General features: G+C 47.6%; 1 protein-coding gene across 1 annotated transcript; it reads right to left on the bottom strand.

Annotated features, from left to right (window-relative positions):
• Window positions 1-541: 541 nt before the first annotated feature.
• On the bottom strand, window positions 542-1,354 carry LOC109778389 (uncharacterized). The gene has a single exon (XM_020336944.1). The coding sequence runs from the start codon at window positions 1,352-1,354 to the stop codon at window positions 542-544; it is 813 nt and encodes a 270-aa protein (XP_020192533.1).
• Between the last annotated feature and the right edge of the window lie 11,676 nt (window positions 1,355-13,030).

The raw sequence follows: 13,030 nt of genomic DNA, 5'->3' as shown, positions 1-13,030 counted from the left end.
GAAGTGCGTGTGGAACGATTTTATGCCCCAGATTCAATGCCGGACTCGGTACCCCCAGGAATGGAATCATATAGGGATTTCATACTGAAGTCCTTGATGACATCGTATGATCCAAAGATGATGAAGAAATGACCACATAATCAGTGACACAACTACTCTCTGCTTAGCTCTAAATATTTGGTGTGATTTCATAAATTTTCAATGTGCCCAAAGTCTTTTTTGTATTGCATGAGTTTGTTAAGTGACGTCATACTTTGGCATGAATGAAGCTCATTTTGTTGGTTACTATTACTTGCAACGTTCTACTCTCAAAGCAATAGATAAGTCGAAGTCATGGAGTAATAAAAATCACCAAAAAAATAACAACAAGTTCTTTTAAGATTACTTGATGGCATGGAGTAATAAGCATCAGAAAACAAAGAACGAGTTTGTTGAGATTATGAATAAGGCTACAAGTACAGGACGAGTATGTTTAAATTCATGATTGTATAAATAATGAAGTCGCTAAGATTATTAGTGATAACAAGCCACAGGAAGTACATCAAGCATCTGGAAGGGATTCAATAGCAGCAATTACAACATCAGCATCGCAGGGTACTAAGTCCGTAAGCATTTTGAGTGCCGCCAGAAATGACTTCCTCATTTGCGGAACCTTGTACCGGTTACCTCCTTTCTGCTTCAGTACCTCGCACATGCATGACTGAAGGGTAAGAAAAATACGGTTGCTTCTCTCAGCCGGGTACGTGTCATATGCTTTTTTCACCTTTGCAACAATATCAACAATTTTACCAAGGGACATCTTCTCAAAAAGAGCCTGAAGTGCCGCAAAGAACCCAAAGTCAAGAATGTTCAAATCAGGTGAGTTCGGCGGCTGACATGTAAGCCTAATATCCCATCCATCCGCCTGTGCCGCTGCACAAAACACACTGTCATTCACAGCAATATGGGTCTTTGCATTATCTTGCTGAATGTATATTATGCGTCCGCGTTCCGAAGCCGGCCACAAAGCCTTGATGGCAGGTAGAAGCTTGTTCACCATATAATCTCTACTAACATCCTTCGTCACCGACGGCAAAACCTTGGTTACCTCTTCCCCCCTCTCTCGGTAAGGGCTACGCCTCTTTGCAAAGTCCTGATATGTGAATGGCCAAATTCCAATCTTGCCATCAAATGTCATGACACCATGATCATCATAACGAGGCCTTGCTACTGCTGCCAAGAACATCACTTTCTTGATAAATCCCTTGCTCTGTGTGCTGCAATAGGGTTCTTCTTCATCAGGTGCCAAGTAGTAGTTCTGAGTACCTTTAGTGCGGTAGAACCACTTCTCATCAATATGAATGACATTGTACATGCCTTTAAATCTGGGTTCTTCAGGCACACTTAGCTCATCCAACATGGATAAACAAAACTGAATCCGACCTACCTTGTTGTCATCAGTCAATGTGGATTTAATTGAATTTGTATGGCGCTTTAGTCTGCCCTCCTTCAACCTTCTCCATAAAGTTGTCTTCGCCATTTGAAGCTCATTAGCAAGATCTTTGAGCGTAGTTCTTTTGCTCAATTCAATCTTTTTTATGGCATCTGAATCAAACGGTATCTTCTTGCGGCCACAAGTTTTCACCCTTTTGTTTGGTACTCCATGAATACCACCGGCTTTCTTGCCTCTTGACCATATGTTTTGAACAGTCCGGTAATTAACTTGACAAAGCTCTGCCACCTCGTCAATGACCCCTTGGTTTAGTATGCCTTGATTTGTCCGCTCTAATAGCATGGCATAAATTTCTTGCTTTTGATGGTCTGGGTACCATCTTCGCTTCTTTTTTTGATTAGCATTTTAGCCTACAGAATATTCAGAACAAGAACTGAATTACTTTCAGCTAAAATTAACTAACATTCTCTAGAAATTAACATGAATTTAGTGCCACAGATTACTCACAATGACATCAGACAAGGACTAACTTAAATAACTCATGCAGAAGACTAACCATTGTTGCTGCCGGTGTCAGCTACTTCACCTTGTACTCTAGGGTCACTCTCTGCAACAACACCTTTGTTCAACTCCACACGGATGCATGGGTTAACGTTGCCGGCGGGGCTTGTTGCATCATTGCCGCTACCATTTATTGAAGATGGAACACTTTCGGTACAGTCACCTTGGTTAACGTCGGCAGGGCTGGTTGCATCATTGTTGCTGCCATTTAGCGAAGGTGGAACAACTTCGGTACGGCCGCCTTGCTACTTCATCAGAGCCTGGCGCATTCTGCTGCGACTAGCCAAGCCCAAGCGTCGACGACCACGTCGAGCGTCACTGGCGTCCCCGACGGCATTGTCGTCACCTCCACGGCCACGCCCGACGACAGGACCAGCAAGTAGCGCCGCACGCACACGTTTAAGCACGACATCATGTGCACCACGAGCACGTCCGAGGCCCGCGTGCATACTGGCAGCTTCTTCCACTTCTGAGCCATCGCATCCACCAGTAGCATCTTCTCCATAGCCTGAGTTGTGTGCGGACATAGAACCTGCCGCATTAACTCCTTGGTCATCGGTGGCAATGTTCGCAAGATGGCAGGGGAACATGACAACCGTTCCCTGGATGAATACTTCACCGGTACGGCGCGCACGAGAATCACATGTTCACCGTCGAAGAGATAGGCCCTGGTGGTACCAAGCCGGATCGCCCCGGATAGAAGGTCTTCCTACTTCTGAGCGAAACCATCGTGCAAAAGGACACCGGCCACCACTTCTCCGCTGGATTCACCGGCGGCTTGCACTGTATTCCATCCTCTGCGTGGCCTCGTCCACCAGCGCCTCGGCGATCGACCTGAGCAGAGATGGTGACACAACGGGTCAAGTACTACCCCGGAGTACATGTTCTGGTTCAAGGAGTATGGAATACATACAGTACGTACCTGTGAAGCCTGCGTTGCATCCACTGTGTGGCTGGGTCCGTCTGCATGTTGGCCTTGCGCGCGTCCCCGCCCGCCGGCGCGTTGGCCGTGGCCGTCCCCGCGTCCGCGCCCGCCGGCGCGTTGGCCGTGCCCGCGTCCACGCCCGCCTGCGCGTTGGCCGTGCCCGCGTCCGCGCCCGCCTGTGCCTTGGCCGTGCCCATGTCCGCGCCCGTCGGCGCGTTGGCCGCGCCCCGTGTCTTCCGCCGGCGTGCGTACGTCAAGTCGCCCGTGCTCTGCAGAAGCAGCTCGCGTGTGTTCAAGGAGGTCCGCCTCATCGTCGGCTTCTTTGCTGGCATGAAGTCGATCATGCTCGCCTCCATTGCTGTCATGGAGGGAATGCTCAACTTCTACATGGAGCCCACAATGAAAAAATTATTTCGCTATTACTGCAAAAAGGGGAGATTGCACAAGAACATACCGTCGTCGGAGTCATCAGAAGCTAGCCAGTCATACTCGTATCCAACATCACTGTGACACCCAAAATTTTATTGGATTTTTCAAAAAAAAATATTTGACTTGAGGGAGGTGATTTAAATTTTTCTTCAAAAGAACCCTCCCTTTCAAAATATTTTTTTATGGCAAGAGTTTTATTTGGATTCACCCAAGACTTGTTTTTGGTCTTGGAGGTTCTTGCTTTTTATTTGGACTCAAACCAAAATGCTTTTCACTTGAGAAAAATGTCCTTTGAAGATTTCCTTGAAAATACCCTATAGCTTTTGGAATAATCCTTTACCACTTTCAACAAATCTCTCTTGCCATGGCCTTAGTGCAAATCCACTCTCCTAAACCTTCCCTCATCTTTGGATCATGATTTGCATCAAATCCAGCAAGTTGAACCCCTCCATATGTTTATTTTCCATTTAAATCTTATCAAAACAATTTCTGTCTTCTATTCTAGCCCTTGGAGATTTACAAAGGAGCTACCATTTCTGTTTTGATTTTTGCCCCCAAACCAATTTCCCTTCCTAGTCCTTTGAACCCTCAACCAAGATCCGTGAAGATCCATTGGTCTTCAGTTCAAATATTTCAAACTATACTGGCTGCAAGTTTGGACCAGATTTGTCAAATTTGATGAAATTCATTCAAATCCTTCTCCAGAAATTCTGAGTAAAATCAGGCAGCCTCTGGGTGCATTGAGAGGTCACCTCACCAAGTCGCAGCCCCAGGAAAAATTTTCTTCATGCCAAATCATTCTGTCGAACACCTGCAGAGCATTGTCAATGTCAAGTTCAGAGATTCAGAAATACAGTTCAGTGATCTAATGTCGTTTTCTTCAGAACCTGTTGTCGATCTCGACAGTGCCGCGTTGGCGCCTTGCTCCCCGTCCGCTCCCCCTTGTTCCTGCACCGCACGAGCGCCTGGATGTTTGCTGGCGTCGGCGATGTGCTGGAGGAGGTGCGCCGCCCCGTGACCGACGCCAGCGGCTGCTTTGCGGCCGCCAGGGAGAGGCGCAGCATAGACGGCGCCACCCAGCGCCGCCCAAGCCACCAGAGGCCGCCGCGTGGCCACCCACTCCCCCATGCGCGCTGCCACTCTCGTCGTGAACCGCTGGGCGCGGAGCGCGCTCTCTGCCGCCGTCGTGCCCGTGCGGCCACCCCACCATGGACCGGTGCCATTACGCCACGACCGACCAGGATTAGCGGGGGAACGACACCAGTACATCTCACTGATGCTGCCTGGCCACTTAAGCTTCCTGCCAAGACACTGCCTCGCCGTAATTGCTCGCCGGAGCAACCCCGTTCACGGCCACCCCCTCGATCCGCCTATAAATAGAGGCCCCGAGCTTCAACTCGAGCCCACACCACCTCTGCACTCCACCAAGACCCTGCCTAGCCACTGGAAGCGCCCCGAGGAAGTCTCCTTCCTCAGCTCCGGCCGCCGCGACCCGCCACGGGATCCAGCTCGATTCACTCCCGTGCGTGCACCTCTAACCCCCAACTCCTGCCAGTAGCTTCCCTATGCATCCACTCTCCTGACCCGCGCTTCAATTCGGAGTTTGCAGCACCCACCGGAGTTCTCCACCATCACCCGAGCCGCCGTCCGCCGGAGAAAGTGTCGCCGTCGACGTGGTGCTCTCCGTCGGTCGAGTCCACCACCCACCGACGCGGAAGGACACGCTGAAGCTCTTGGTACACTCCGATCTCCCTGTCTCGCCGTGGTTCGACGCCGGCGACCACCGCAGTCTTCGGGCGCCGGCGAGCTTTTTAAACCTGACATGTGGACCCCCCTGTCAGCCTCTATTCTTTTCTCCCTCGAAACGTTTTCTGTTGGCGCCTTCGGGCAAATACGTCTTCCCTTTGAGCTGGCGCGTTTCTTTCCGAAGCGTTTTCTGTTTTCTCAGTTGAGCCCCTGGAACTTTTCTGTTTCATTACAGATGAGTCCCTGGACAGAAACCTTTATAACTTTTTAATAAAAAGTGATTTTTGAGTGATTCTTTTTCTGACAGTCTTAAAATTTTGTCTAGTTTTTATGGGATTTATTTGGAAAACTTTTGGAACAACTTTTATGCACGCGTTGGTTTTCACATTAGTATGCATTTTTCGTTATGCCGTAGGTTCCGGAAGAGGTGACGGAGCCGCGAACTTCGCCGAGCTAGACTCCGACTTCTCCGAACCAGGCAAGCATGTCTGAACCTTTGATATGATAGGTGTTTTGCATGTTTGCGTGTAAGTTTGTGCGTGGCATATGAATGTCGGTGAGTACCTCGTTGCTTGTGAGGCAACTACCCGTATGTTCCAAAGTTGCGATGATCTCTGGTGAGAGATGGCCTAATCATGTGGTGACATGAAGGGCAGCAAGGTGGTACTGTTGTAGCATACCAGCCTTGCGTCATCCGACTAATTCCGACGTTAACGTGGACGGAGTCACGTTATCGTTCTTTTCCCTTCCGTGCTACCACATGTTTCTTTTGCCAGGATGCGGTTTAGTAAGTTGGTAACCTCTTTCCGTGTACACACCAAACAGAGGGGCCGGGATGATGGTTCCATGGCCCTGGATTAAAGCCAGTCATCCAGTCAGGGGGCATGGGTGTTTCCGGTTGGGACCGAGAGGGGGGCACCCCCTTAGAGCGCGCGTATAGAAATTTGATGCCATGCTACGCGAGGTTGTAGCCTCCCCGTCTCAAGGTTTTTCTTGAACGTTGCCAAGGGTGATCCCTGGCTTCGGAATGTTGAATGGGTGTGTACTGGTTAGACGTGTTTCTTCCAAAACACCGTAAACGGAACTAGTCCCCGTGACTACTGAAATCCGTTGGCTGTGGTTAAGTACAAACTTTGCAGAGTCAAATCCTTCCGAGTCATCGTATCCAGGATCAAGTAGGGTGATCAGTATATCCATATCTATCCTCGTGGAAATTTATCCCCGGTGGACAAGCTCAAGTGGTAAACCCAGTTTATTGTTATTCCTGCGGATGGACTAACCTTATATTTGTCTCGTACTCGTAAATAATTTATGTTCTCGAGCTACTGAATTATTGAGCTACAATATAAGCCCTTTATGTGATGTCGCTCAGACGTCCGACTGTGGCATGTTTGTCTTTTACTTTCAATATAAGCCCTTTATGTGATGTCGCTCAGACGTCCGACTGTGGCATGTTTGTCTTTTATTTTCTGTTATAAGCCCTTTATGTGGTGTCGCCTTGACGCCCGACTGCGGCATTATTATTCTTGCAGTTTCCTCTCGAGGAGTCATTTAGACCCTCGTTTGGCACCGGTATTATTATTCTTGCAGTTTCCTCTCGAGGAGTCATTCAGACCCTCGTTTGGCACCGGTATTACTATTCTTGCAGTTTCCTCTCGAGGAGTCATTCAGACCCTCGTTTGGCACCCAGTATTTATTTTGGGATTTCGGGAGGACTACCGCCCGACTTCTCTGTTATTTTCCCATGCATTATTTATCTCTATGTCTGAACGCACTGGTTAATCTATTCATATTCTTCATGGTTACATTTGTTATATCTTATGTCCAAACTGTCTTGCGAGTACTTTCATAGTACTCACCTGGCTTGTTGATTTGGCCAGATGTTGACGAAGGCGATCTCTTGGATGAAGAGTTTGATAGTGCGTCCGACGCCTAGAGGAGTCCCAGTCAGTCCTGTGCGATCCCGGTCATTGGTCACTTGTATCATATACGCTTCCGCCACCCGCAATAAGTCTCCTCGAGCCTCACTCCGACGCTCGAAGAGCTGTAGTTTTCAGGAGTCATATCACCCGCTTCGCGGTGATACTTCCACCACCGTTGTCATCGTGAGTTAGTAGTCATGCCACCCTATCCGCCGTTATGTTTTATCGGCGTGCATGTAATAAATTGTTGAGCAGTCTCCGCTCAACCTTGTATTATATTCAGTACTCCTGGTATTTTTCTTCTGTGACCAAGATATTGTCTACCAGTGAGAAGGAATTCTTCTTTACTAGTCCGTAAAAGGGATTGGTCTCTCAATAAATATTTTATTGAAAAACTGGTCGTGACAAGCTTGGTATCAGAGCCAGGCTGACTGTAGGAAGCCACCAGGTGCGATCGCTAATCGGTTATTAGCGTCTTTTGTGCTTTTTCTGCTTTTCGCAATTGTAGCTATTTTCTGTTGGTCATCATAAATTTATGACTTGACTACTCAGAATTGTTGCCTACTTTTGTAGATGGCTGGCAGCAACTGCGAGACTCGAGTGTTCACGAACGTGCCCGAGGGGTTTGTCAAACTCCTCGTTTCCATCACCAAGCTCGCGATCGGGCCAGCGACTCGTCCGGAGTTCACGCTTTATCAGCACAAGCTCAGCGATGACGTGTCTATGCACCAAGCTGTGGTGCAATTCAAAGGAGGATGTTCTGCATCTCGCCACTTCTGTTTTGTGGGAAGGGCCATGCCTACGGAGAGGCATGCCATGCAGATGGCTGCCCGTGAGGCAATAGCTCGCCTTCGGGACATTCTTCCTATGATGAAGACTCGTCGCTACCGCTACCTCCCATGCCATGTGCCATACACTTGTCACTATGCATTCGCCTGCCATCGGGGAGAACGAGATGAAGCCATCGAGATGGTTGTGGAGTACCTCAAGGCTCTGGAGGAATCCTTCGACAACCTCGTGGATGATCTTGTGGCTGCCCGCATGGACTTAGTCTGGGGCGGTCCTGCCTGCAGGAAGGAGCTTCTCCACACGGCACTGCCTCTGACATTCGTCTCGTCTTCAGCCTCTTATGCACCGGCCATTTTGGCCACTGCTCGCCGTCTGCCTACAACTGAGGAGTTCGACCGAGTCATCGCCCCTACTCCAGTCAGAGCTGCACCGCCTGCCGCACCCGCTCTGCCACCTGTCGCCCCCGCACCATCACCGCAGTGCAGTGCTACGCGCCAGGAGCCAGTTAGAGAGGAGGTGGAGGTTGATTCTCCTGCACCGCTGAGTCTTGCCCTCGGCAAGGGAAAGGACATCGTCACCATCTCCGACTGAGAGCGCCGAGTAGCCACGCGTTATGTCTGCTTGTATGATGTGTTTTTTTCTGTACGCTAGTTGGTATTAGTGTGTTTGCTGTTTTCCGAAGGAATACGCTAGTCTAAATAACATGTCAGGATTGTGTACGCACATCCTGAGTGCTGTATCATGTGTTTGTTTTTCGCGTGTAAGATTTGTGCTAAGCAGTTCTTCTCCGTGCAAAAATCGTTTATGTTTTCTTGAAAAATCTTGAGGTCTTTTAAATTGTTGCCTTCGCTAGATTTTCCTTGTGCCACACAGTTCTTCTCATGGGTTTTGCAAAATAATACCCCAGATTGGAAAAATGTCTCGCCCGTGGACTCGCTCCATGCCCAATCAGCCAAAAGAAGTTTATGGGACACAGACTAGCAACAATTTCACTCAGAGTCAGTCCAGTCAACAGGACAGCGAAGCAGCCCTGTCTCAAGTATGCCGTCTCTTCGAACAAAGCCAGCAACAACACCAAGAGATGATGAATCACGTCATCAATATGGGAAACCACCGTGAACCCTATCAACCGCATTCCAAGTTATCTGAGTTACAGAAGACTCGCCCTTCAACGTTTGCTCACACCGATAGGCCGCTAGAAGCCGATGATTGCTTCCGTGACATTGAAAGGAAGCTGATTATTGCTCAGTGCTCAGATCATCAGAAGGTGCTTTATGCACCACACTACCTTACTGGAGCAGCTGCAGCATGGTGGGAAAACTTCCTACACATGCACCCCAGTGAACACAACATCACCTGGGAGGAGTTCAAGGAAGGCTTTCATGGGGCACACATCCCCAGGAGCATCATAAAAATCAAGAAGAGAGAATTTGATGACCTGAAGCAGAGAGGCATGTCAGTGACAGAATACAATGGTCAGTTTACCCAGCTATCTCGTTATGCCTACGACGAGCACATGACAGAGAACAAGATGGAAAAATTCCTGGACGGCCTGGCACCAGCACTAAGATGCCAACTGATTGTACACACCTTCCCAGATTTTAAAACTCTGGTTGACAAGGCCATTACATTGGAGAATGAGCGCCGTAGTCTGGAAGATATCCGTAAGCGAAAGAGGGACAAGACGACTCTTGCTCGCAACAACCGAAGCAAGACTGAGGTTCCAAGGACAGAAGTTAGGAGATCCACGACTACTGATCCAAGGCCCGTCAGACAGTTTCATGCCAGGGACAAAGAGTTCACGTACCGTCCAGGGGTCACCTGCTATGCTTGCGGTGAAGAAGGGCACTATGCTAAACAATGCCCAAAGCCGAGGAACGCGGCCCCCAAGCCAAACAATGGTGGGAACAATCCAGCCCCCAAGTGCAACAATTTCAACCCCAGCAACAACCACAGGAAGGGTCACCTGAACCATGTGACCAGGGAAGAAGCGCAGAATGCCCCAGACATCATGCTCGGTACGTTCCCTGTCAACACCGTACCTGCCACGGTTTTGTTTGATTCTGGAGCTTCCCATTCGTTCGTTTCGAAGAGTTTTGTTTTGTAACATGGTTTTCCGATACTTCCCTTGGAAAAATATATGATCATCAAGTCCCCCGGAAATAAGCAGATCGCTCAGAGTTATTGCAAAGGAGTAATCATCGAGTTCGAAGGACTAAAGTTCCAAGCTAATCTCATCATGCTGGAAAATAAAGGACTGGATGTCATCCTAGGGATGGACTGGTTGACCACCAATAAAGGATTTATTGACTGTTTCAATCGGACCGTGATTCTCACTCACCATCATGGCAAGACAATAAAGGTTATAGCTCAAGAAAGGCCACGGTCACGGAAACCAAAACTGAACAAGGTGGACATTTCGAAACTGAGAAAAGTTCCAGTGGTATGCGAGTTCCCTGATGTATTCCCTGAAGAACTACCAGGCATGCCACCAGACCGAGAGATAGAGTTCAGCATCGAACTAGCACCTGGCACCGCTCCCATCTATAAGAAACCTTATAGAATGGCACCCTCAGAATTGGTGGAGTTGAAGAAGCAGATAAAGGAATTATTGGACAAAGGATTTATTCGAGCCAGCTCCTCACCATGGGGTTCGCCAGTGTTGTTCGCCAAGAAAAAGGATGGGACACTGAGACTATGTATAGACTATCGAGCTCTCAATATGGTCACCATCAAAAACAAATATCCGATGCCACAGATAAATGATTTGTTTGACCAGCTCGCACAAGCCAAGGTGTTCTCAAAAATTGATTTGAGATCGGGATATCATCAATTGAAGTGTTCATGAAATTCATGGACAAATTTGTTGTGGTATTCATCAACGATATTCTGGTATACTCAAGGACACCAGAAGAGCATGCTGAGCATCTCAGAATTGTTTTGGGAGAATTGAGGAAACATCAGTTGTATGCCAAATTTAGCAAGTGTGAATTTTGGCTAAGACAAGTTGGTTTCCTAGGCCATATATTGAACCAAGAAGGCGTGGCCGTAGACCCAGAAAAAGTCAAAGCCATACTTGACTGGAAGCCACCCGCCAACGTGACAGATGTGCGGAGTTTCCTGGGAATGGCCGGATATTACAGAAGATTTATTGAAGAATTTTCCACTGTGGCAAAACCAATAACACAGTTGCTCAAGAAAGACAAGAAATTTGTATGGACGGAAGCATGCGAGAAAAGCTTCCAAGAACTCAAGAAGAAACTAACGACCGCACCGGTCTTAACCGTGCCCGACATACACAAGAGTTTTGAAGTATATTGTGACGCGTCCCGAAAAGGCCTCGGATGTGTACTAATGCAGGATGGCAAAGTTGTCGCGTATGCCTCCAGGCAGCTGCGGAAACATGAGGAAAATTACCCAACACATGACTTGGAGCTAGCAGCAGTCATACACGCACTCAAGGAGTGGAGGCACTTTCTGTTGGGAAATTGCTGTGAAATATATACGGACCATAAGAGCCTCAATATATTTTCACACAGCCAGAGCTAAATTTATGCCAATGACGCTAGTTGGAATTGGTCAAGGACTATGATGTCGGCATTCACTACCATCCAGGGAAAGCAAATGTAGTGGCGGATGCCCTTAGTCGAAACCCCAGCCCGGACAACGATGGTCCGCAAAACTTGAGGCCTGAGTTTCAGCAAGAGTTCGCTAGGCTCAACCTGGTGTTAGTCTCTGAGGGCACCGTATCGAATCTGGAGATACAACCTGGTGCTCTCTTGTTCCATCTTACTGAAAACGAGGCCTTTCAGTCATCTTGCCCATGTGGTATGATTTGCATGTCTCAAGTGATTCAAAATCAAGTGAGTACAAACGATCCATTTGCATGGAGTTTCTTCATGCATATATACCAATAGGCATGGTTCGCATGTCTCAATCTTTTCAAAAACGAGTGAGTCCAAAGATCCATCTACATGGAGCTTCTTCATGCGTTCTATGCCAATATGACTCAAATGGCAGTGCCACAAGTATGTGGAACTATCATTACTATTTTATATCTTTTGGCACGAACATGTGTATCACTACGATCGAGATTCATTTTTAGGTGCAAGACCATTGAAGGTATTATTCAAATAAACAGAGTAATCATTATTCTCCTTAAATGAATAACCGTATTGCGATAAACATAATCCAATCATGCTTAACGCAAACACCAAATCTCGATGGTAGAGGGAGCATGCGATGCTTGATCATATCAACTTTGGAAACACTTCCAACACACATCGTCATCTCACCTTTAGCTAGTCTCCATTTATTCCGCAGCTTTTATTTCAAGTTACTAACACTTAGCAAATGAACCGGTATCTAATACCCTGGTGCTGCTAGGAGTACTAGTAAAGTACACATTCATATAATGTATATCTAATATACTTCTGTCGACCTTGCCTGCCTTCTCATCTACCAAATATCTAGGGTAGTACTGCTTCAGTGACCGTTCCTCTCATTACAGAAGCACTTAGTCTCGGGTTTGGGTTCAACCTTGGGATTCTTCACTAGAGCAGCAAACGACTTGCTGTTTCATGAAGTATTCCTTTTGCCCTTGCCCTTCTTAAACTAGTGGTTTTACTAACCATCAACAATTGATGCTCCTTCTTGATTTCTACTCTCGCGGTGTCAAACATCGCGAATAGCTCAAGGATCATCATAACTATCCCTGATATGTTATAGTTCATCACGAAGCTCTACTAGCTTGGTGGCAGTGACTATGGAGAACTATCACTATCTCATCTGGGAGATTAACTCCCACTCGATTCAAGCGATTGTGGTACTCAGACAATCTAAGCACATGCTCAACGATTGACCTTTTCTCCCTTAGTTTGCAGGCTTAAGAAACTTGTCAGAGGTCTCATACCTCTTGACGTGGGCACTAGTCCGAAATCCCAATTTCAGTCTTCGGAACATCTCATATGTTCTGCGACGTTTCAAAAAACCGTCTTTGGTGCCACAATTCTAAACCGTTAGCATTACTCACTGAACTATCACGTAGTCATCAAAACGTGTATGTCAGATGTTTCGCAACATCTACAGACGACGCTGAGGTTCAGCACACCGAGCGGTGCATTAAGGACATAAGCCTTCTGTGCAGCAATGAGGACAATCCTCAGTTTACGGACCCAGTCCGCATAATTGCTACTACCAACTTTCAACTAAATTTTCTCTAGGAAC

The sequence above is a fragment of the Aegilops tauschii genome, chromosome 4, assembly GCF_002575655.3.
Source record: "Aegilops tauschii subsp. strangulata cultivar AL8/78 chromosome 4, Aet v6.0, whole genome shotgun sequence".
Lineage (NCBI taxonomy): Eukaryota > Viridiplantae > Streptophyta > Magnoliopsida > Poales > Poaceae > Aegilops > Aegilops tauschii.
The sequence above is the reverse complement of the archived record's forward strand: the minus strand, read 5'-3'. Positions and strand labels throughout refer to the sequence as shown.